This window comes from Gavia stellata, chromosome 7 (genome assembly GCF_030936135.1).
Source record: "Gavia stellata isolate bGavSte3 chromosome 7, bGavSte3.hap2, whole genome shotgun sequence".
NCBI classification, from domain to species: domain Eukaryota; kingdom Metazoa; phylum Chordata; class Aves; order Gaviiformes; family Gaviidae; genus Gavia; species Gavia stellata.
The window spans coordinates 18,877,677-18,902,577 of record NC_082600.1 but is presented as its reverse complement, the minus strand read 5'-3'; the positions used below and the strand labels follow the sequence as shown (position 1 = coordinate 18,902,577).

Sequence of the window (24,901 nt, the reverse complement as noted above, 5' to 3'; positions counted from 1 at the left end):
GGACAGGGACATATTCCTTCTGCTCTACGGTGGCAGTAACGGGGGGATGGTGCTCCTGGCACAAGTACCTGTGGTGGGAGCTGCAAACTTTGCATCAGATTATGTGAAAGGATGTACTCCATGTGTAGAGTCACATTATCATTGCCAGAGTCTCAGGCCAGGGCTCTGGTCTCTGCTGTCCTAGTGCGTTGCTGGAATATGTGTATTCTCACAGCCACAACTTGAATGGAGGAGACAGAGGACAAATGGGTGATGTGCATACATGTCCTGAATACATCCATGTGGGCATAGTATTTTAGCCAGTGATGCAAGAACAACCATATTGTGTAAGATGCCAGCAGCTGTAGCTCTGGGTCTTTTCTCCCAAAGGAGAAGTCTCCTTAATGCTTTTTTAGTTACTAATAATTTTAGTTAATATTAATTGTTAATGGGTTATTTAAAACCACATGCTTTGGGTGCTGATTAATTTTTTGCCATACTTTACTTCATGTGGTAGGGAATAACTCCTCTGAGAAATTTTGCTTTTGGCAGCTAGTGTAGCTGACAGGAAGTTCTTAAATTTGATGGTATTCCAATATTATTCCAGAATGGTATTCCTCCCTGATTGCTACATGGGGGGAATGATATTACTGTATTTTACTATATTACATATTGCTATATATAGCAGTATATTACTACGGGGAACCTGCTTGGCTGTTACATGCATATAAGGTTCTGCTGACATCTTAAACTGTAGATAAAAGCATTGCAGATTGCTGCATCTTGACCAATAGTTTGTGGATTATCCTGCACTGTCTTCCAGTAAAAGAGTAAGAATGTCAACTCTGAATACACAGTGTCTCAAAACTACAATGCAACCAGTTTTCTCCCCATTTAGGTATATTTCCACTATCCTTTTCCTTGTTTGAGGGTAACAGTGATGAAAACCAAACAGAAAGGAAGATGGTTTATTACATATTTTTATTAGAAGTACTTGAATTTGTTTGGCTCAATAGGCAAATGTCTTTTGTTTATGGTGTGGTTTGCATTTGTATAACAATGCTGTTTCCTCAGACTGTTTCGTAAGGTCACAAATCTCTTTATAGTGCAAATCGCAGCCCTTAAGACTGTGGAGTTCTGTAGCAACCCAGACCCACTTTCTTGAAGCTAGTCCTGCTAAACACTGGTGTGCTGATGATCTTTATGTACTGAAGTATCCTGCATACCCTTGAATGGTATTCCATAATTCAATGAGTGATTGGGTACTGTTGTGCTATTGTGCTGATGTGTTTGTATGTTTATATCCACTATTGCTTTCATTTTTCCTGGTGATTACAGAGGGAGGACCAGGAATAGAACATTTACTTAGAAGTAGGAAATCACATTCAGAAGTACCTAAGCAAAATTTAGTATAGATTTATATTGTTTTTGTTGTCTGACATTTAAAAGAAAAGATGCACCTATATCTTGGGAAAGCTCTATTCAACTTCTCAAGTGCTGATATCGGTTCCAGTCAGAATACAACAGTAAGAACAGGACTTATTGAAAAGCCTAATGAAAATCAGTAAAGGAATTGCAGTCAGTCATTGTTGATGAACTTTTATTTTATGCGAAATATTTTATAGATCATTAGTACTTTTAAACAAAACTATAGTGGCTTTCAAATATTAGATTGGAGGATTTAGAGAGATTTCATAAAATGGTAACTTTGACTTTCGGAAGGAAGGTATGATTTATGTATTTTAAACATAGTTTAAATTAGTTTTAAACACTGCCTGCTGCTAGTGTATTATTTGAAAAATAATACGTTTATGGTAGTGGGCACTAAGGAAAAAAGAGAGCAATAGGATATTCAACTTTGCATGGCGACACTGTCAAGTCTTTGTCAAGCTAGACATATGCAACATACATAGGTGTGTGTAGTACAGATGAGAAGAGGCATTTTTGTATTTATATAAAACTTAAAGATTGAGGAGATGAGAAGTCATTCAGGTCTTTGAAACTAGATTATCCTCTCACTGCAGCAAAGATTTTCAAGTGGTTTTAGTGATTACAGGTAACTCAAATTTAAGATACTCTGAAAAGTGTAATCTTCAAAGAGTTGCAGTGCAACATTTCCTGAAAAAAAACAGGCTGGTTTAGAGTGTTTGAAGTTTAGTAGCTAAAAACATCAACCATACCTCAAATTCTTGGTTTCTATGTTCATGGTTATTGTTTGCAGAATTATATCAAGAAATTGAGAAAATATGGCATTGAAATTGAAAATGGAACCGCATAAGTATCATCTATTGTGCTCTTAAGCATTTCTTTAAACTGGCAGACTTGAATATGGGGAAGATGATCATATATTCCCTCTGTTTCCTTCCCCAAGTTTCAGTATATTATGGTAAGTTCATAAGAACCTTCTGGAGCTTATCTTGTCAATGTACATCTACAACTCCTTGCGGAAAGAAACAACTCTTTCTGAATAATAATTTAATGACTTCATTGCATTTGGATTCCAGTGGCTGAAATAATTTTCACCCTTAAACTCCCCAGACTACTGTCTGAGGCACTGTAGATCTCTGTCCCTGCCTGTCCTGTCAATCTGGATGTTTTTTATCTCATCTATTTCTTCAGGCCTTTGATTTAGTTGCTGTCTTTGTCTTCACTATCTGGAAACTTTTTTCACTCTATTGCCTTTGTGTGGAACATAGATCCTTTAACGGAGCTCCACACAACTTCACTGTCACCCAGAAATAATCCCAAACTCATGTCTTAGCACATTCCTATCGTCATAGAATCATAGGATCATTCAGGTTGGAAAAGACCTTTAAGATCATCAAGTCCAACCATTAGCCTAACACTGCTAAGTCCACCACTAAACCATGTCCCTAAGCGCCTCATCCACACGTCTTTTAAATATCTCCAGGGATGGTGACTCAACCACCTCCCTGGGCAGCCTGTTCCAATGTCTGACAACCCTTTCAGTGAAGATGTTTTTCCTAATATCCAATCTAAACCTCCCCTGATGCAACTTGAGGCCATTTCCTCTCGTCCTATCACTTGTCACTTGGGAGAAGAGACCAGCACCCACCTCTCTGCAACCTCCTTTCAGGTAGTTGTAGAGAGCGATAAGGTCTCCCCCCAGCCTCCTCTTCTCCAGACTGAACAACCCCAGCTCCCTCAGCCGCTCCTCATAAGACTTGTGCTTTAACTACTTGCTCCAGCGACTTGCGTCCCCCTACTGTTTCTGTTTCATTCCTTCCTTCGCCAGATTTAGATAGTAGACTTTCTGGAGAAAGGACTTGGAATCACTTTAATGTTTGTGAAAAGATCTGCAAGACTGTGGAGCCCTATGAAAGTTTGTAGTTAAGAACCTGATGGAAGGTTACAACCATTGCATAATTTTTCAGGCAAGGGACTCTTAAAGCCAGGAATATTATTTCAGGATGAATTTTTGTGCCTGTGCCTATCACTTTGGAAGTATATTTAGAGGAGACATAGAGGAGATGATAGTAAAAATAAGGCATTAAGAATGTGAAACTCTTAGTACAGTGGAGGCTGGTTTAAGTCACTGGAATGATGATAATTAATAACACCTAAGTATCAGTTCTTGGTTTTTTTCTACAGAGCAGAAAAGAGATTCTGAGGTGGCAAGCTACAATGTAATAAATTGGAAGATACACTCATGTTTGGTCATATATTTCTACAGATGCATCCTTATTTTTCAGTCTTCCCTTTATAGATGCTGTAATTTTTTTTTAAAAAATGTGTATTTCTCTTTCAGCCATTACTGAATTTCCTGAAGATATATTTACAAATAAAGAACGGCAGCAAGGAGGAGTTCTGCTTCATATCGTTGCTGTAAGTTTTCCTCTACTGTGCTTCATTTTTGTTTTCCTTTTATTTGTCTTGTAAGATGTTAATCATCATAGTGGCCTTACTAAATAGAGCTCTGTATATATCAACATGTTTCCAATACTTCGATTTCAGTATTTCTAATATGTCTATATGGGTACAAATGCTCAAAAGGTAACATCTTAGGGACACGGTTTAGTGCTGGACTTGGTAGTGTTACGCTAATGGTTTGACTCAATGATCTTAAGGGTCTTTTCCAGCCTAAATGATTCTATGATTTATTTAAGAAAATGATGCAAGTCTGAATTTGCAGTGCCTATGCATTCATCCTTTGGAGATAAAATCCAGGCCGAATGGATCACAGACTTGTATTTGTATTTCATCTTCTATAAGCAGGGTTTGGGATTCCTTTGTTGATGACATCAAGCATGATGTGGAAGATTCTTGATTCTCTTTCTTTCCTATTGTGCCTCTATGCAAAAGATGCAATTGTAATTAAAAAAAACCAACCCTGAAGAAATATAGAAAATGTCATGTGACATTTTATATTTTATTGTAGAAAAAACAAAACAAGTAAGGCCTGTGGATTCCAGTTTTTCCATTCCCAGCTCAGGGAAAGTAAAGTAAAAAGGAGTTGTGTTTGATGGACAACAGCAGGAGTAGGCCCACTGCATGAGCACAGCACATAAAGCCACATAAGACAGTGGGAGAATCACATGTATGCAGGGAACCAGGATCATTCCTGGGAGGTGTGGTGCAGTGAACTATGGTCAGGGTCCGCTTATTTCCAGGTGTGATTATTTCTTGAGTATTGTTAGTCAATATGGTGTTACTTTCTTTTTAATTACTTGCTCCAATAATTAATTGAAAATATAGATGATGACTACATAACTTTGTGAGCCTTACCCGTTACTTTTCTTTATATGAAGTCTGTTGTGGCACCCTATTCTGTCAAACTGTGGTACCTTTCATATTCTAGGGTCTGGCAAAGATTCTTGTTCTAAACTTAATCTTAAATCCAAGAATCTGGTTTTATGCCATAAATTGATCAGCAGAGGGATTTTTATTTGGAATGGAATAAAAAATGAAGCTATATATTTCTGCTAGTCTGAATAAATAAAGCATTGCCTTCTTTCCTCTTTTCATGTGCAGGAAAAATCTGAAGTATTTCCTGAATTTATTTTCTTTACAGGCTCTTTATATGTTCTATGCTTTGGCTATAGTATGTGATGACTTCTTTGTTCCATCCTTAGAGAAAATTTGTGAGGTATGTTAAAGAACTTTATTCCTCTTCTCGCAATTTATATAAAGAATATTATATATATCTCAAACATTTTGTGCCATCGTTGTTTGGAGTTCATTCCTGTTAGTGTTTTGGTCTTTTCAAGCTTTCCATCAAAAAATGAACCTGTGATCTGGGCACATTGGTCCCCTTGGCCACACTCAAGAAGAAAAAATGAAGGATTTAATGAGATCAGATGGCAAAACCCACTCTTAAATATCTGAAGCGTGTAGCTAGGATGGATATGACATATGGATGAGTTGGGTTTATTATTGTACTCCTAGTTTTAAAAGTCACTTGTGAAAAGAAATCATACATAGACAAATTAATGTGTTGGCTATGCAGATTTTATTGCACATCTACCACTGTATCAGCAAAGAGAAAGCAAGTGTATGCAGTCCTAGCATAAAGTAGAGAAAAGTGAGAAAAAGGAGAATGCATGAGAAAAGTACGTACCTTGTTTTGATATGGAATGGGAATACATATTTTATATGCAAAAAATTAGTAAATAAATGTAATTCCTTTACATAATTCTTGAGAAGACTTTGCAAAATTACATGTAGGATTCTAATTAAGTGACATGATTGAGACAGGGTAGAACTTATACTTGGCATGTAAAGGTATTAGGTAAGGCTTTGGTGAACTACTACAAAATGAATACAAAATACAAAACCAGATTTTAATTCCTTTTTGAGGAAAAAATTATAATCTCATCTCCTTTGCTTTTTAACAAAAATGTGTGTGACCATTTTCTGAAAAACTCCTGTAGCTAGTTAAAGAGTGTATTTTTCTATGGATATATGAACTAAATTCCTGTTAGTGTTACTTAATAGAACAGACAGAAGAATAAGGGAGGCGGCCAGTAATAGTAAAATACTCTATAGGGATCTTTTCTTTCCCTTTTCAGATGTTCGGTCTTCAGCATGCACCTTATACACCATATTTAAGTTGTACCAGTTGGGTTGTACCAATTAAGTTGTCACTGATCCTTCATAAAATCTTTGCTTCTTGTCTCATGTTCTGCTGAACATTAAAACAGCTAAGAAGAATTCAGATAGCACACTTACATTTGAGCTCCTGCAACAGTATGACTGGTAATAGACCAAATGGTACAGTAAGGGCTTGTGTTTATGTTTTGCCAAGTTCTGTAGGATGCCATTTTCATGAGCTCAAAATGTTGCATACTGCCTGAAGAATGCAGGATTTCTGTACTGGTCCTTTTGTCAGTAATCACTTTTCTATCCTTGGAAGAAAAATAAGGTACTAAAGATTAGTCTAGAGACTCTCAAAAAGGAAAAAGCTACACCATAAAACCTTCTTTACAGTTCAAGAGAAAGATCTTCAGACAGTATTAAATTGATGCAGCACACTTGCGGAGCTACACATGTTTCTGCTGGTCTGAGAACTCTTAAGTTATCTATATCCTATTAGAGCTTAAGAGACACTGTCATAAAAATAGATCTGTCTACAGTACACAGGCCTCTCTGTGTCTAATTGGACTAATTTTGTCTGTGTCAGCGGACTCACTTTTGATTAACACAGTTGTAAAGTGAAGCCAGAATCAGGCCTGCTGTTTGTAAGATTTATTCACAGAGGTTATATTTTTCTCTTACAGATTTTTATTTTCAAATTTTAGAACGCCCAAGAGTTGACCTTGATTCTTGAATGATTTTGTTTAGAGTTCCAAAAGTAAATTAATGAAAACAATTTGAGATATTTACAATCTTTTTGAATCTGCAGAGATGCTTTTCTCTAATCAGCTACATGTAAGTCACAATTGGCTATTCAGTGATATATAAGTACGTAATTTTATCTGACACTTCACTGAGTTAGGGTGTAAACATTTTACTTGCCCAAAGTATATTTGCCTTCTCAAAAGGCAGTATCTAATTTTGTGTCATAGTGACTGTTCATCCTTTAACAGCACTGTGGCCAGAAAGTTAAGAGCTTCTATCTTTGCAACTGTAGAACTGTGCAATGTAAATACAGTAGCAGTGCTGAAACTACTAATGCTTTTCTTCCAGAAACTACATTTGAGTGAAGATGTTGCTGGAGCCACATTCATGGCAGCAGGGAGCTCCACTCCAGAACTGTTTGCATCTGTTATAGGTATGGAGCCCACACACTAGCTTTTATGAGATCTGCTGTGAAAAAATCGGCAGCAGATCAAGCAGAGGTATCCAAAAGTGCTACCGTTCTTCTGTCAATTTATAATCAGCAATTGCAGCTGTCAGCTAGTCTGTGGTTCATGGTATAATTAACTACTCAAAATACCTCATGAAACTGTGAATCTCCTCTCAAAACACAGAGAGGAATGGCTGATTCTGAACATAGGGAGTAAAAGAAGAGATTTATTGTAGTCCCCTGAGAGAGAATTTGAAATATTTGATGCCTTTTTGGCTTCTTCCTTCACAAATAAAGTGAATTAATTTTAGCAAGGAAGTAGGAGAACAGGGAACATGGGAAAAGAACAAATTAATGTATAGATAAGTCAGATCTGTTAAAGGCAGAAGGACATGGTGTACATTACTTACAGAATTATCTGAAGTAATCTCTGAAATATTAAAGATTATTGGTATAGAGAGAAGGTCTAAACGACAAAAGCAGTACCTATTAAAAGAATGAAGCTTGCAGGATTACGCTGATAGAGAAGAGGGAAAGCAGCAAATTTCATAGAATCATAGAATAGTTTGAGTTGGAAGGGACCTTTAAAGGTCATCTAGTCCAACCCCCCTGCAATGAGCAGGGACATCATCAACTAGATCAGGTTTCTCAGAGCCCTGTCCAACCTGACCTTGAATGTTTCCAGGGATGGGGCATCTACCACCTCTCTGGACAACCTGTTCCAGTGTTCCACCACCCTCATCGTAAAAAATTTCTTCCTTATATCTAGTCTAAATCTACCCTCTTTTAGTTTAAAACCATCACCCTTGTCCTATCGCTACAGGCCCTACTAAAAAGTTTGTCCACATCTTTCTTAAGTCCCCATTAGGTATTGAAAGGCCGCAATAAGTTCTCCCTGGAGCCTTCTTTTCTCCAGGCTGAACAACCCCAACTCCCTCAGCCTTTCCTCACAGGAGAGGTGTTCCAACCCTCTGATCATTTTTGTGGCCCTCCTCTGGACCTGCTCCAACAGGTCCATGTCTTTCCTGTGCTGAGGACTCCAGAACTGGACGCAGTACTCCAGGTAGGGTCTCAGCAGGGCAGAGTAGAGGGGGAGAATCACCTCCCTCAACCTGCTGGTCACACTTCTTTTGATGCAGCCCAAGATATGGTTGGCCTTCTGGGCTGTGAGCACACATTGCCAGCTCACGTCCAGCTTCTCATCCACCAGTACCGCCAAGTCCTTCTTGGCAGGGCTGCTTTCAATCCCCCAGCCTGTATTGATACTGGGGATTGCCCCGACCTAGGTGCAGGACCTTGCACTTGGCCTTGTTGAACCTCATGAGATTCACATGGGCCCACTTCTCGAATTTGTCCAGGTCCCTCTGAATGGCATCTCATCCCTCAGGTGTGTCAACTTCACCACTCAGCTTGGTGTTGCCTGCAAACTTGCTGAGGGTGCAGTTAACCCCACTGTCTACGATGAAGAAATTAAACAGTACTTGTCCCAGTATGGACCCCTGAGGGACACCACTCGTTCTCCTTCTGGACATTGAGCCGTTGACCTCTACCCTCTGGATGCGTCCATCCAACCAATTCCTCATCCACCGAACAGGCCACACATCAAATCCATATCTCTCCAATGTAGAGAGAAGGGTGTTGTGGGAGACTGTGTCAAAAGCCTTGCATAAGTCCAGATAGATGACATCTGTCGCTCTTCCTTTGTCCACTGATGTGGTCATTCCATCATAGAAGGCCACTAGGTTGGTCAGGCAAGACTTGCTATTGGTGAAGCCATGCTGGCAGTGTTGAATCACCTCCCTGTCCTCCATGTGCCTTAGCATAGCTTCTAGGAGGATCTGTTCCATGATCTTCCTAGGCACGGAGGTGAGACTGACAGGTTGGTAGTTCCCAGGGTCCTCCTTTCTACCCTTTTTAAAAATGGGTGCAATGTTTTACATTTTCCAGTCACCAGGGACTTCACCTGACTGCCATGACTTTTCAGATATCATGGAGAGTGGCTTGGCAACTACATCAGCCAGTTCCCTCAGGACTCTGGGATGCATCTCGTCAGGTCCCATAGAGTTATATATGTTCAGGTTCCTCAGGTGGTCACAAATCTGATCTTCTCTTACAGTGGGAAGGACTTTGCTCCCCCAGTCCCTGCCTTGAGGTCCATCCACTCAAGAGGTGTGGGAAGAGAGGTTGCCAATGGAGACAGAGGCAAAAAACTTATTTAGTACCTCAGCCTTCTCCTCATCCATTGTTACCAGTTTGTTATCAGTTTGCCAGTCTTGCTCATCAGGGGGGTACACTTTCTTTGACCTTCCTTTTCTGGCTGACATACCTGTAGCAGCCCTTCTTACTACTCTTTGCGCTCCCTTGCTGAGTTCAGCTCCAGCCTTGCCTTGGCCTTCCTGACCCCATCCCTACACAACTGGGCAGCATCCCTGTACTATTCCCAGGATACCTGTCCCTGCTTCCACTGCCTGTGCGTTTCCTTCTTGCCCTTTAGTTTGACCAACAGGTCTCGACTCATCCATGCCGGTCTCTTGCCTTCCTTTCCTGATTTCTTACACCCGGGGATCAAGAGCTTTTGTGCTTTATGGAAAGCATCCTTAAAGATCTGCCAGCTCCGTTTTGCTCCCTTGTCCCTGAGGACAGTTTTCCAGGAGGTCTTACTGACTAACTACTTGAACAGATGGAATTTTGCTTTCCTAAAATTCAGGGTCCTGACTTTACTCTTCACCTGACCCATATCCCTCAGGACTGCCAGCTCTACCAGGTCATGATCACTGCAGCCCAAGCTGCCTTCAGTCTTGATGTCACCGATTAGCTTACTTGTGTTGGTGACCAACAGGTCCAGTATTGCATTCCCTCTGGTAGGGCTGTCTATTACCTGGCTTAAGAAGTTATCCTCAGTGCACTCCAGGAGTCTCCTGGATTGCCTACAGCTCACCATGCTATTTTTACAGCAGATGTTGGGTAGTTGAAGTCCCCCAGCAGGACGAGAGCCTGTGAGCGCAATGCCTCCTGTAGCTGGAGTAAGAAGGCTTCATCAATAGGCTCCCCGTGATTGGGCGGTCTGTAGTAGACACTAACCACAAGTTTCCCTTTGTTGCCTCAGACTCTAATTCTTACCCATAAGCTTTCAACCTGCTCAGGAGTATTCTTCAGAGACAGCTCTTCACAGTTTGTCCATTTCTTGATGTAGAGGGCAACCTCTCCACCCCTCTTTACTCACCTGTCCCTTCTGAACAGCCTGTAGCCATCGACAGCTGCACTCCAGTCATGGGATTTGTCCCACCAAGTTTCAGTAATGGCAACTAGGTCATAGCTTTCTAGCAGCACGGTGGCTTATATTTGATAAATCTGTCTTTAGTCAAGCCTTACCAGACTTTCTGTTACTATCCCAACTGATATTTTTACAAACTTTAGGGAAATACAGTCTAAAGGAATGCCCTATAACCTCATGTCCAACTTATTTAAAAAGCAGCGAGTGTAAGCCTTTAAGGCTCTCTTTAGCAAAAAAATTAAAGTACAAGTAGATAGAGCTCTGTAGTGCATTCACGTTATCTTTGGTTCTGTCTCAGTGCTGAAGATTGCATTAGATAATCCCTGGAGGTCCACTCCAGCCATTAATTTCTGTCATTCTGATACAATTATGTTACAGACAGATATCTGAGGCATAGGCGGGTTCAGTACTAAGGCAAATCTGAAAGTCGGTACTAGGACAGGTTAAGTCTGAATCCTGGTTGTCTGTTCAAGTCAGAAGGCACACATTACTGCACCCAAAGTGGCTACCAGTTTTTTGAGGGAAGAATCTCTTACTCCCATGAGATATTGCAAGGAAGAACACACTAAATATTAAATACCTGGCAGAAAGGTTTCTGTGCTTTACTATATTGTTTGAAATAAATTCCATGCTCCTGATGTGACTGGAGATATTTTATACTCATTTGAATGGATTACTGCATCGCTAACAACCAAGCTGTGAAATACGGGACTTATTGTTGAACTAACTAGCTAAGAAATAATTTACTTTTAATAAGAATATATATGCAGAGATGTAAAGTCAAAAATGGGAAACTGCTAGCTAGACTAAAAGTACAAAATATTCCACAGAGAAGTAAGTATTTATTATGAAACATGTTTTGGTTAAATTTTCAAGCAGTCTCTTGTTCTCAGGTAGTACATGTTCTAAATAATTGCCTGTGACCTAAAATGAAATGACAAGGGTAATAATGCATGTTTTGCTCCCTCTGCAGGTGTGTTTATCACTCACGGAGATGTAGGAGTAGGGACCATTGTTGGTTCAGCAGTTTTCAACATCCTCTGCATTGTCGGTGTCTGTGGAATATTTGCAGGACAGGTTAGTAAGATACTTATCTTTATGGAGTTACACATTCTAGGGGTTTCATGAGCAAATATTAAAAAAAAAGGAGTATTAGTCAAAATCAAAAATGTGCTGGCATTGTGAAAAATGTCAAGTGTTGGAAAGACTTTACAAATGCTTTACAAATAGCAAATGTTTCCAAAAAGTTCAGCTGTAGTTTCAGCACTCTGAACATGTAGCACACAGAGGAAACTGCTTCCTCTTCATACAGTACTGTGTTCACAGTCAACTGATCAGTGGCATCTGCTAATCCTTCCTGGTGCTGACGGTGATCAAAGAATCTAGGATACAAGCATGAGATTTGCTCTGTCTTCTCAGTAGATGGTTAGACTGTGTATCATGTTTTTTCAGGTGTGAAGTCCAATATATCCACAAATATAACAAAGTGGGAACCATTGAGTTGCTGCAGTACAGTGAATTGTACTTTACAATTGAAATTATGACCAATTAAAATACCATTAGTAAGAAATTTATTTTATTAATGGAATTTTCAATATTATTTTTATTACTCGTGGTTGTTATTGATCCATTGTCTAACAGACTGATATATCTTCCTGTTAGCATAAAATTGCGTTTGGTTCCAGAGTCATTGCTAATAATAATTCTGCTCACACACCTAAGTCATTGCAAGATAGAGGCCTTTGTTTTGTCTTTAAAACTGCTTATTTTTGTTGGCTGAAGGTGTGATGTTTTTCAGGTGGTTTGTCTCACCCAGTGGGCTGTGTACCGGGACTCTGTATACTACACGATATCTGTGATAGTGCTTATTGTTGTAAGTAGTTCTCTTACCAATTAACGTGTTTCATTGCTTGAATTTTTGGAGGACCAGCCTGCTAACCATTGATATACACTGGTAAACAACTATTTTCCTAGCTAGTTCTAGTGACATCTGGAAGCTCCACTATATGGTCCAAATAGGAAAACTTCATACAGCCCTACAGATTATGTGTCCATCATGTCCATCGATCTCCATTCATTTTGTACTTACAGTCTGTAAAGTTCTGTAGGCTAGCAGGCTACTGTTACACAGTGCAATTAGTACTCTCTTCTGACTTGCTTGTTGTGGAGGTGAAAAATTTTGAGCTGCACCTCTATTTTAAATAGGGAAGGTGGCTGTTTCTTGCTTCTGCACAGTAATTTTATTTCACAGATCCTGGGCAAATTTTTCTAAATAGAACACAGGTGAGATACCACTTTGTTCATCTACAGCAGTGTAGTTGTTCCTGAATATACACATTTCCTGTGTCCAGTGGCAAGGAGCGGAAGAATCCATTTAGCTTGTTTTGTAATAAATATGAATCACTAGCTACCCATTCAGTTCCAGGAGTTATGTAGGGTGAAGTAAAATGTGTATAACCACTTGGCCTAAGAGCAGAAGTAAAATGGCTGCCTTTTCTCCTAAAACTAGTCTAGCTGTTAAAAGGACACAGAGCTAGGTCTCTTGAGAATACATGACTTAGCTGTCATTTACACAGCACAGCATGTAGGTGCATGTGTCCATATCTGTCTGTCTTTCACATGCTCACACTGTTTTACTAAATAGTATTTATAACAATCACTGAGAGATGTCCAAGCCTTGTTCACAAGGTTTGTGCTTTGTGAGGGGCACAATCCATACAGTGAAAGTTCTGCTTAGAAAGGGTTCAAAACTCAAGTAGCTTCTGTCTAGGTATGACTGATATTTATTAAATAAATTTGACTGGTTTTCAAGATAGATCAGAGCAACGGTCAATTTATGTGTTTCCTTTTTTTTTTTTCCTTCTTCTAGTTCATATATGATGAGAAAATAGAATGGTAAGTTGTGTAAATTATTCCCTACAGTCCCGTATTTGCCATGAGACTGACCAGTAAATAGAGTTGCAGTATAATTAGCTTTCATTCATGTACGCTGGGAGTATGAGCTGGATTTGACACCTAGGAAATCCTATGTATTTTCTTTGGTTATATTTTTTATGATGATCAAGGAAAACTAAAAGAAAGAACTTGGAAACATTAGCGAAGTACATAGGCTATATGTAAGGCCTGAAGACTCACATGTACAGAGAGAGTAACCAAAGTTCTGCTGCTCAGATTCTGGCTGTTAACATTTATGGGGGTATTAGGTGTCCCAAAGAACAGCCCAAGGTGGTATCCTAGTGGAAGATCATAAGTATCTTCTAAAAGAGTCCTCTCAGAGTGCCTGGCCTGTGCTTCAGCACTGAAATGACAAAAGGCCTTGGCATTATGATCCTCAGAGGGTAGCTATGGTTTCAGTCTGCATTGCACATTTCTGAAGTATATGCATTACATTTTATTTGCATGTTTATTGGAACCTGAGAGTCTGCTTCCCCCCATTCTGCTGAGACACTGTCTAATCCTAATGATGTGAATGCACAAATGTGACTTGTGCTAGATGTTTAATGCACACTCCTACATAAAACTTGTAAAGCATACAGTTGTTTGAATGGCCTTTTAACACTTTTTTTTTGTCTCTTTAAGGTGGGAAAGCCTTATACTCATCATTATGTATTCATTCTACATACTTATCATGAAGTAAGTGCTTTTCTCCTCTGTATGCCCTTTAGGTGTTAATCAACCATCATTCTTTTGGTGTGATTTTGTCCTTGGCCTTCCTGCTGAGGACAATACAGCCAGTCATGTTTCTGTGTAAGATCCCTTGCTTTTTCATACTTAATCACTTTCCCTCTAGATTTGTGCTCAGTCAACAGCAAATATTTTCAGGCATCCTTTTCATAGTGCACTGAGGTAAAGTAGCTTTCAGAAAAAGTTGAGAGAAAATGTCATTTATACAAAGATATATGAAAAAGTCCACTGGGTACTCTGGATTGTAAGCTATTATATGTCAGCTATTACACATATTTTGTAACTTCTGGGGAACAAGATCAAGGAACATTAGACAGACTGCTAAGCATGTATTGATCTTCAGACCATCTTATACCAGATTGTATACTGACATCCTTCTTCTGTAGTGTCACTGCCTCTGACAGGAGAGTCAGAGGTCTGACTGTTACTGCAAGGGTCTGTGAGTCCACCCTTCTACTGCAAGTTGCTTAGACTTACCCCTTGGTGCCCTCCGCTCACAAATCACTCTTTTTGGAACTTCAGCCTCCCTTTTGTCCTGCATCAGGTCTTAGCAGAGTTCATTGACAGCGTTCTTAGATCCCACCCCAGTACTAAAATAGATGCATTCTTTCTTTAGAAGGGTATGGTCAGCAGTCCCAGAAATGCTCAAGCACCTGCCATGAGGAACACAATATTGAGAGAAACAGTGAGGTGATTTGCAAGCTGATGCAGGAGGAAGGAAGCCGTTGTATAGTGAATGTCCTGGCTCCAAAATCTGCAGCTCCAGTCTTTTGCGTTCACTAAATCTGCTTTAGTGTCTTTTTGCAGTTTGCTGTATCTCATGAGAGATAGGTCCAGCCCTTGCTTTCCTATCAGCTTGCCACTTGATTGGGTAGTCCTTTCTCTTAACTTCCTATTAGTTGTCAGAGAGCATGCATCTAGGCTTTACTGCTTGCCTGCATAAGTTGTTCTCGGACGCTTAAAAGTTTGATGAGAAAATGCAACAATCCAACCTTTTCAGACCTTTCCTTTGCACTTTCAGGTACAATGCGAGGATGCAAAATTTCTTCACCCTTAAAAGCAAGAATGTTGGAAATGGTGACACAGTCAACAATGAGCTGGAAGATGGTAATAAATGTTATGCCTCTAGTTGTGATGACCCATCTATTCCATTACTATGGAAAGGTAAGGCTGAGCAGACAGGACTTGGAAAAAGAGTAGTTCACAGGATATCCTTTTTATTTCTTTAATGCGGATCAAAACAGTGTTACTATTCAATCATAAGCAGGAATTTTTATTGGTTTATCTTGACAATTCAGCAGTCAGACTGCCAGATGAAAAAAACCCAATCAAAATTTTTTTTTGATATTCTGAAAACAAGCTGCTTTGCACATTGGCACTTTTGCTCCCTTTTTATCTCCTGTTCAGTGATGAGCTACAACGCTGTGAAAGAAATATTTTTTTTTTGCCAGGAAGAAGGTAATTTTCACTTCAAAAATTAGTTTGGAACTAGAAGCTGAGACGTGGGTGTTGAAGGAAAGGACATGGGCAGATCAGTGGGCAAGAGGGATTACGTGTTGAGTTCAGTGATCCTCAGAAGACTGGCTTTCACATGCCTAAATAGCTCTGCACACATTGTCAAGCACATATGTAAAATTGAGAAATGCAGGTTCTTTGCTGTCTGTGTCTTTGTCATAAAGGGGAAGAAGATGGTACCCAACTTCCGGTACTGAAGGTAAGCAAACACGCGTGGATATTTTTGATATTTTTGTTTTTATCATTGTCTTATCCCTCTTCTCTTCCATTCCCTCTTTTCCTGTAGAGCAAAATCATTCCTACCTTCAAAGCACAAACCATATTAACTTAGTGAGCTCTTGGGCTACTCTTAACGAGTGAAGTCTCCTTGCTTTCTTCTTTGCAAACATCTCCCATTCTAGGAGACTGAGCTCAGCAGCAGTGTAGGTAGCATTTGGAAAGGTCCTCATGTAATAACAAATAGTGCCAAACAGGAATTTAGAGCAGACTCAGAGAATCCCACTCTTTTCTGCTTTTAGTGTTTAGGCTGGGATCTCTTCAAGGTAGGTACTGGCACTTACAACAGGTTTATGCAATGACAGCACATTGATACTCTGGCCTTAGATACTGTGTTTAGACAATAGTTTAATAGAGATTTAAAATTAGTTCTCATAGGACATCATAGCATAATTAAATGAAGATGTCTTTGAAATCTTTTGATCTCATTTTACAATGGATTTTTGTGAACATTGACTATGATACAGTGAAGTCTGTCACTTGGATGTGGAGGTACGTACATACAAGGTTCAGAGGATACCTTCTAAGACAGTTGTTACGTAATCAAGTGGGGACACAGAAAAGGGGTGATCCAGTGAAAGAACACAGATATTAGTGGTTTTTACTTCTGAGGCATTTGTTGGGTTCTGATGTCAGCTCCCTGCATGCTCTCCTCTCTAGCTACTGTGTGGTAAAGGGATGATAGCACAGAGTGCTTGCCTGTCTACCTATTTCCTTTTCAGGAAATGTGAAGACTAATGCTTGAAAAGAACATGCAAAACTTTTAGGAAAAGGAGCAAGAAAGCTAATAAAAACTTGGACTCATGAGAATGGTGTCTCCGCTAGCAATTGTTCACAGCCCGTTTCTTCTCTAATTTCCTTCAGAGACGCATTGAGAATGCAGTTTCAGTCAGAGTCCCTTTGCCTTCTGCAGCACGCATTACACAAATACATGCTGTGTTAGAGGAACCATTGTTCAAAGTGTGAGAGTGTATATATTATCACAGGCAAACCTACCTGGGATGAGAGAGGACACAAAGAAGAGATTAAGGAGGTGACAGGGTTTGGAGTGAGCAGTGGGAGAGAAGGATGGCAGTGTTAGCCTAGCTGCTTTGTACATGGGTGCTTTATGTGTCAAGAAGCTGTCCTAGAAAACCATCACATGGCTACCTGTTGCATTTCCCTCCTCTTGAGTCAAAATATGCCATGACCTATCAGTGACTCGTTGTTAGTTGACAACTTGGCTGGCTTCACAAGCTGAGCTGCACTTTTCCCAGCAGCAGCTTTCAGAAACAGGAGCACTGCTAGTAGCAGGGAGAGAATGAGAGCTGGCCTCTGCCTTACATCCAGCCAGTGGCTAGCAAGTTTCAGGATCCACTGAAAAACCTCCCTTGGCTTCACCAAGGTGTAGGTCTAACCTTAATCTGATTTTCCACATGAGGAAAGTCTGATTACTTCCCCAAAGAAACCAGTTGCTTTGGGTGAGGAACTTTCTTCCTACCAAGGACGGTTAGTCTGTTGCTCAAGGTGTAGATAAAAGAGAGGTTCGCATGCTGCACAGCTCTCTTTTATGCTTGTAATTTTTATTACTTTCAAGAGCTTCCAATGGTACAATATAAAAGCTTCCATTACTCAAGTTTCAGAGAGAAAAAGGAGAGCTTTTTCGCTGTAAGATAAATTAAATTTCAAGGGCAAGTTCTACACACAGAGGTAAAGGCAAAATATTTGTACTTTGTGAATAGTGCTCCTATTTTAAAAGTACAAATGTGTGGCTCGCTGCCCTTGGCTTTTATTATGTTGACATGAATTTCCACCAGGTGGCATGGTTCAATTCCTGCCTAAACCCAGAAACTCTTGAAAAAAGTGGGTTTCTGAGGGACTGATCAGGATTCAACTAAAGGCAGCAAGAAGTTTTTGTTGATTTTGACAGGGTTGTTGGTGATGACCCTTCGTGGTGAGCAGGTAGTTTAGGTAGTCTGTTAAAAGGAAAAGCCATTCCCAGAAGATCTTTTTCTAAGGACTGTCACAAACGAGAAGTGAAAAAGGCTTTTCTCTGTCTCACATTTGTGAAAACAACTTTTGTGATTTTTAGGTGGAGCCTGTTTGTACCGCATGGGGCCAAGTTATGTATGTTTATGGGCATAGGGAGTGAGACTGAAGAGCTGTTATGAAAATATAAGAGCAATGTGCTGCAGTAAGTCAAAACAGCTGCAGTTAGTTATATATATATTTATAGTGATGTATTCTACATCAGTGCTGAGTTTTTTATCATGCTGTTTCATTAAAGCTGAGTGTGTTTGGTCACTGTCTCTTTAGTGCTCTAAGAAACAGTTCCAGAGTAACTGCAGTGCTTCCATGTCTTTCACGTCACCATAAGATGAAGAAGCAGTTTGGAGACTTCACTGGAGAAACTCACTTGAGAGCAGTTAATCTGATGAGACTGTTAAAAAGATATCTGGCCTTTTGCCTTACCATGATTGCTGTCAAACATTTCTTTTTCTTTGCCTAACTAAAGCAAATGTTAAGCTACTGTGGTTGAGTCCTTTTCTGTGAGGACAGGTTCCTAGGTAGCCTATTCTGTGAGGATTGGTTCCTAGGAATCTTGTCTGGCTATATATTCCCTCACTAACTGTAAGAGTCATTGGAATGGATGTGCTCCTTATTTGCATTATCAGCTGCAGTACTCGGCAAGGTTAATTTGTTTTAGATGTCGGGGTGGGGAGAGGATAATTGCTCCTTTATGTTTACCAAATGCAAAATTACTACTAGTTCTATTCTCCATTAGCGATATTAAGCTGCAAGACAAGACTGCAGCGTGTATTCTTTGAGTAGGGCATGTTTCTTTGTGAAAGCAAAATCTCTTTATGACACTTCAGATGACCCCAGTGTACTCACTGAAAACTCATTTTAGTGAAACAAAGCAAGACACTCAAATGCTAAAGCGTGAAAGATATAGCTGTTTACTGGTGATTTACAGGCTTGCTAGGTTTTTCTTGTTGAATGGTAACAGAAGGATATATTTCTTCAACTTCAAATATGTTAGAAGATGCTTGAGACAGCAAAGCCTTTATTGCATGGTGTGATTTACATGCATGCATGGATCCAGTCTTCTTCCTGAAAACCAAAAATATTTCAACATTGTAACAACGCAAAAAAATAACAATAGAGATTTCTGTCTGTTTAGAACAGGTCCATTTTAATTTCTTCATTTGAGTTGAATGTTTTCTTAGATTTTCTTTGCTTCCTGACTGGAACCATGCACTAATAATTATCTTTCACTTCTATGTCCTAAATTCTCTTCCTCTTCTTAATGTAAGTAACTTAATGCAAAAGGGGAGTGGGAGGGTAAAGCCAAGCTAAGCAAAGCAGAAAACAAGCAGCAAAGAATTTTGTTGGGTTTTTTCCCTGTACCTATTATTACATGTAATAATTAATATTTATTACAGTCATATGCATATTTCCTACCCTGCTTTCTAACACCACATGGGTATGTCTCCTGTCTGCTGAGCCTTGCTCTGCTTGCTATGTGTAGTCTGTAGTATTTGTGAGAATATTGGTTTGTTGTTGAGCTCTGAAAGTCCTTGCCTGTACTTGTGTTGATTCCCAATATAATTTTGTCTCTCTGTTTGTGCTCTTAACATGGTAGAACAAAACTCTTAACCCTGGTACAATTTCCTTTATATTAACAAAGACTTACTTATAACATACACTTGTTGTTTTTCAGCATTTCAAATCTTGTCATGTTAGAGATATTGATAATATTCTGTGAAGATACAGTGACTATTTCCAAAAGGAGTGAGCACAACATTAGGGGCTTCTGGATGTGCAGCACCTTGGTCCAGTGGGATAGCTTTAGAGGTTTCAGGAGCGCTGTCTACACTGCCACAGTGCAAGTGCTTTTAGAGAAGACTTACAAAACTGTAGTGGGACATAAGCAAAGAAAACTGGTACTACAGCATGAATGGCTAGGTAAAAACTGTTCCCACTTATTTGAGAGCGTGTTGGTGGCTACCTTAGCAGAGTGAAACCCCTTTTCAGCATGTGGGCTAAATGAAGTGCACAACTGATGAGCAAATTCACCAGGCTGCAGAAATATTACAGGAAAGTCAGTCGTAAACTCAAGCATTCAGATGAATATTACCCCCACTTGAGCCTGAAAAGAATGACTCTGGGTGATAGGAAGCATGGTAAGATCAATTCCACAACTAACTCTGTCCATTGTGATCATTAGTGAAGGGTATGCAGCAGTACGGCAAAAACAGTGTTGTGATGGTGGATGAGATAATCTGCTCCAGTCCCCCCAAATACCGGTTCCCTGAAGCTGGATTACGGATTATGATTACAAATAAATTTGGACCACGCACCAGAATGCGGATGGCAAGCCGACTCATCATTAATGAGGTAGGTTCATTAAGAAAACAATAAATTAATATGAGGTAGAGGGGCTGCCAAAGAGCCATGCTCATAGTGATTCTAGAATTCATATTCTCCCATGTTCCTAGGGAAGGGCTAGATCTGTGTCTTTCTCTAGCAGATATGTCACAGCCGATTTGAAGATGGATTCCCAATTGGTGATGCTGCATGTCAATGTGAGGGCAGTCACCAAGGAGGGACTCCTTTATCTCCCTGCCAGATGTTTGTTTCAGTGTGTGTGTGTGTGCACATTTGGATTTTATCTGCAGCAGAAGAATTGGTTTTGAACATTACATAAGCAGCCAAGCTAATAAAGAATAATGGACAGGGCAACCAAAAAATCTGTAAGAGCTGCTCTTATATTAGCAGCACATCAGGATCACGTCAGATATTTGCCTACCTCTTTAGTCTTCAGTGTAGTCCTCAGCTCAAAATAAGAGCGGACCAAAATATTTTATGAGGGGAATTTGCCCTGGATGGTTTCAGTTAACTCTTACTTGATATATTGTCACTGCCATACATTGCTTGTTTCATACCCTGCAGCTGAAGTGACAAGACTGGCCAAGTGGCACTGTTCTGAGCTTGTATGAAGTACTTAAGGTGAAATCTTTGGCCTGCCAACATTGGCTTCTATGAAGGCAGAATATTATCCTTTGCTCCCTACAATGTCAAATATGAGAGGTTTTTACTCTGGCAAATGAATTAATTTCAGTAGTTTAGGAAATACAAGCTTTAGCAAGTTCCTAGAATTTGAACATCATAACACAGTTCATGTGTCTACCCAGCATTGTGAATACTCCAATGAAAGAAAGCAGCATTAATATGTTTGTAACAAAAGTCCAATTTAACAGTAAAACAATGAAATACTTTTTAGGGAGTCAGGTTGGTGCTGTACAGTCAAGAGCAGAAGATCAGATAGGGCACACACCAGCAGTTGACTCTGTAAAAGTTCTGCTTTGAAGGCAACTTACTGATCAGAAAAAAATTCTTTCTTAACAGATATGTGCACAGAGAGCTGATACTTGCTAGTTCAACATCTGCAAAAAACATTCTCTTAAACCAGAGCATTTGGGATCTATGTTCTTATGTAGTTTCATTGCCAAAGTTTTGCAAAGTACTCAGAGATGAGTTTTCTCTATTTTTAATTACAATGTGTTAATACTAGTTTCACAATTTTTTTGCATGTTGTGCAGTTACTTTATTTTTCAAGGCATTTCAGAGCACTTTTTAGGAATTGCAACAATTTGTCATGAAAAGGAGAACACTTACCAACCTGCATTATCTCGTCTAACAAACTAAAAATATTTCTTTTTTTATAAAAGTAGGAAATCACTGTTACAGCTCATGTTCTCCAGTGTATTAATGGGTATATATACTGACGTTTAAAACCTATCTCTGTAATTGTTGTACTATGTATTGGAACTGTAGCAGTTTTATACATGTCTGCAAGAGCAATTATGAGCTTCATGAAAGTATATACTTGGACAAGGGCAACAGGGGTTAGTCTTGCTTTTGAAATTATAAGTTGGACCTTTACATTTACTTCAAGGAATGGGGATGAGAAGGAGGGAGAAAAGTTGGGCCTGAGTAGGAGAGATCCTGGGTAATGAGTCATTCATAAGACAACTCTAATAGTGTGGAAATGCCTTGAGTGTTACCACTAGATTATGGTGCGATTTCTGGCTTGAGTGAGAACTGTTGTGTGAGAAGTGCTTCAGAATAACCACGCTCATTAAAACATGGTGCGGAAGAACAGATATGACAACTTTCTCCATCATGGCTTGAAAGACTCCTGCCAGTAATTTTGAGATGGGTGGTCAACACTGGTCTGATGAAGACAGGTAGGCCACAGACAGATTTGTTTGTTGCTGACTAGAAGGAAGGCTTTGTGGAGAAGCACCACAGCTCATGTGACTGGGGCTGGACAGACAGCAAAACCCAGATTTAACAAAGTCAATATTTTCCAAACTATGGCAATTTTGTCTTTGACACTGTGCAGCGTCAGCGGTTAATCCAGTCTGCCAATGGCTCAAGCAAACCACTTCAGAATGGGAGACGTGAGAATATTGAAAATGGGAACATCCCTGTGGTGAACCAAGAGGAGGAAAATGAACAGGACAATCTATCTCCCTTTTCATTGCCAGGTAAGACTTACTTTCCAGGTGTTTATGGTAAGGAAACAGAAGATAATTAAAATACCAAACACTGGGTTGTAAGAAAAGACAACATATGTGGAGAGAGAGCAGGAATGTGATTGATGTGACTGTCTGAAGGCTGGATTTGATGACACTAAAACTGGGCTGGAGGCTACATGGCTAAAAGCAGATCTTAGGAAACTTTTCCAGCCATCATGCACAATAATGATAGAAGTGGTGGTTTGCCAGAGGTGAAGGGAAAGCAGGTAAGGCAGGTTTATATTAAAAAGCGTGTCAGACCAATGCGATGAGCACTGCACTGCTAGTAATTTTGAAGTCAACAGTTAATAATGCCCTGCTGGAGATTGCTAGGCCAGAGGCAGCTAGGTGTATAAATACATAATAACTTGATTTAATTACTGTAGGGGAGGCTTCTTGGATGGAGAGGAAGAAAAGTTTAGGGGGGAAAAAGAGTGTTTAATATCTTTGACAGTGTTTAGAATTCTTAGAATAGCGGTATGTAGTAATACCTTTTGAAATTTTTGGGAAACTCTTTGGTGTGAAGGGCTATATATAACCAACCTGTGTTGGTGGCCTTAGCACATTGCAGGTTGACTCTCCCCCAAATGCTTTGGAGATTAGACAGCAGAGATTAGATTACCGCTTACAGACATGTATGTAGTCAGTAGGCGTCTGTCACACAGTTACTGATTAACACAAATATTACTTGGCGTAAATGAATATCACATGCAGTGAAAAAGAAGGAAGACTTTTCCATGTTGTATATGATTCTAATTTCTTAGAGATCCCATTGCTTCAGTTGCTATCATTTTAGAAGAGACGTTTGTGACTGAACAGCCATTGAAGCATACTGTGTGAAGACTGGATAAAACCGTATGTTTTCATGTGTTACTGTACTGTGTGCTCTTATAGGAGCTTCTTGCAGTCAGCAGTTATGGACATTCATCAGGGGTGAAGAGTGGAAACAAACTGATTCACTGAAGATAGGCCCCTTAGATGGGCTCCTGATAATCAATGAGATACTGAAAAAACTGTTTTTATTCTATGGTGAAATAAGTGGATCCAAGTCAGCAATATGCTTGTGCACATGAACATCTTGTTAATAACAACAAAAATAATAACAGTAACAGTAATAAACAACTTCTAAAAACCAAAAATGTCCCCCCAAACCATCTTAAAAATGTAGGATTCAATGTATGTGTTGGCAAAGAAGATTTTTTTAACTGTTTGGATTCCAGTTTTAATTAGGGCAGTGCAATCATGCATTTCTTCTTACATTCCAGGACAATGCAGAAATCTTAACATGTGGAAAACATTACCTGGAGACCATATTTGGATGTGTTCAAGACTCAGACAACTTCTTTATGCATAAAAGACATATTTTGGCGTAGAGCTTCCTAAGTGTGTGACATCCACAATAGACAAAATGCTTTGAACTAAGGAGGGAGTTATTAGTTATGCTCTTGGCCTTCTTTAAATGCAGTTTTTCTGCATTTTTGAGAATGTCTTTAAAGATAATTGAGGTGTAACCGGCTAAAGTGGAACCACGGATGATACAGTTCATACTGGAATAGAGTAAAAGTTCAGCATGAACTCAGAGAGTTGCGTAAAAGTGGTAAAGTGATTGTTTAAAATCCTCATCATTATCTTCAGGTTTTGATACTCCTGTTGTCTGGAGATGATCATCTGTTGGTTGGATTCTCATTGCTCAACTCATGTATTCTGAGGGCAAATTCTTTTATTTTTGCTTTCAGAAGTACCACTTTAATAACTTCGGAAAAAATGTAAAGAACCAGCGTCATGCTTTGTGTTGTTTAAGTACTGTGGGACAATCAGTAGCCTAAAAATATCCTGACATTTTACACTGGCTTTAGGGAACAGGTAGTTTGCAGACAGTTTCCCACAATACCCTCTGTTTTTCTTTTGATCTATTTTCAGGCCAGGAATAAGGCACATACATTTTCTAAAGATCAGAAGTTCATGTATTCTTTCAGTACTATAAAGAGCTCTATGAAGAATAGGCTTTCACTTTCCAATAGGACTTTCCAAGTCAACTCCTTGCGGTGTGCGAAGTAGAAAATTCATTCCAGTATTTTAAGAGCTGCAACAGAAATGTCTATGAAATGGCCCAAGCCCTTTTTTCTGCTGTTCTGTAGCCACCTTTTTTAGCCTAGTTTGGGGTTTGACTTTCCTCCTTCAAATTCCGTATTCTAGATCTTTTTGCAAGAACAATTTTTTTCTGAAACAGAAATAATTGTAAGTGAAAGTTAAAGCACTGCATCATCTCTGAGTGATTGCCAGTAGTCATTTGCCATCTGTAAGTTTTGCTTATTGTTCTCTTTTATCCTCTATAAACAGAAGCGCTCAGCAATAAATGTA

At 39.5% G+C, this 24,901-nt stretch overlaps 1 protein-coding gene across 1 annotated transcript in view; it reads left to right on the top strand.

Annotated features, from left to right (window-relative positions):
* Nucleotides 1-24,901, top strand: part of LOC104257216 (ras and Rab interactor 3) — a 177,072-nt gene that overhangs the window by 57,351 nt on the left and 94,820 nt on the right. The window contains exons 3-12 of the mRNA XM_059819509.1: nucleotides 3,749-3,825; nucleotides 5,012-5,086; nucleotides 7,126-7,210; nucleotides 11,473-11,576; nucleotides 12,298-12,372; nucleotides 13,369-13,394; nucleotides 14,079-14,132; nucleotides 15,205-15,347; nucleotides 20,185-20,354; nucleotides 22,366-22,510. Of these exons, the coding sequence (XP_059675492.1) occupies nucleotides 3,749-3,825; nucleotides 5,012-5,086; nucleotides 7,126-7,210; nucleotides 11,473-11,576; nucleotides 12,298-12,372; nucleotides 13,369-13,394; nucleotides 14,079-14,132; nucleotides 15,205-15,347; nucleotides 20,185-20,354; nucleotides 22,366-22,510 (954 nt within the window). The remainder of the gene's footprint in view (nucleotides 1-3,748; nucleotides 3,826-5,011; nucleotides 5,087-7,125; nucleotides 7,211-11,472; nucleotides 11,577-12,297; nucleotides 12,373-13,368; nucleotides 13,395-14,078; nucleotides 14,133-15,204; nucleotides 15,348-20,184; nucleotides 20,355-22,365; nucleotides 22,511-24,901) is intronic.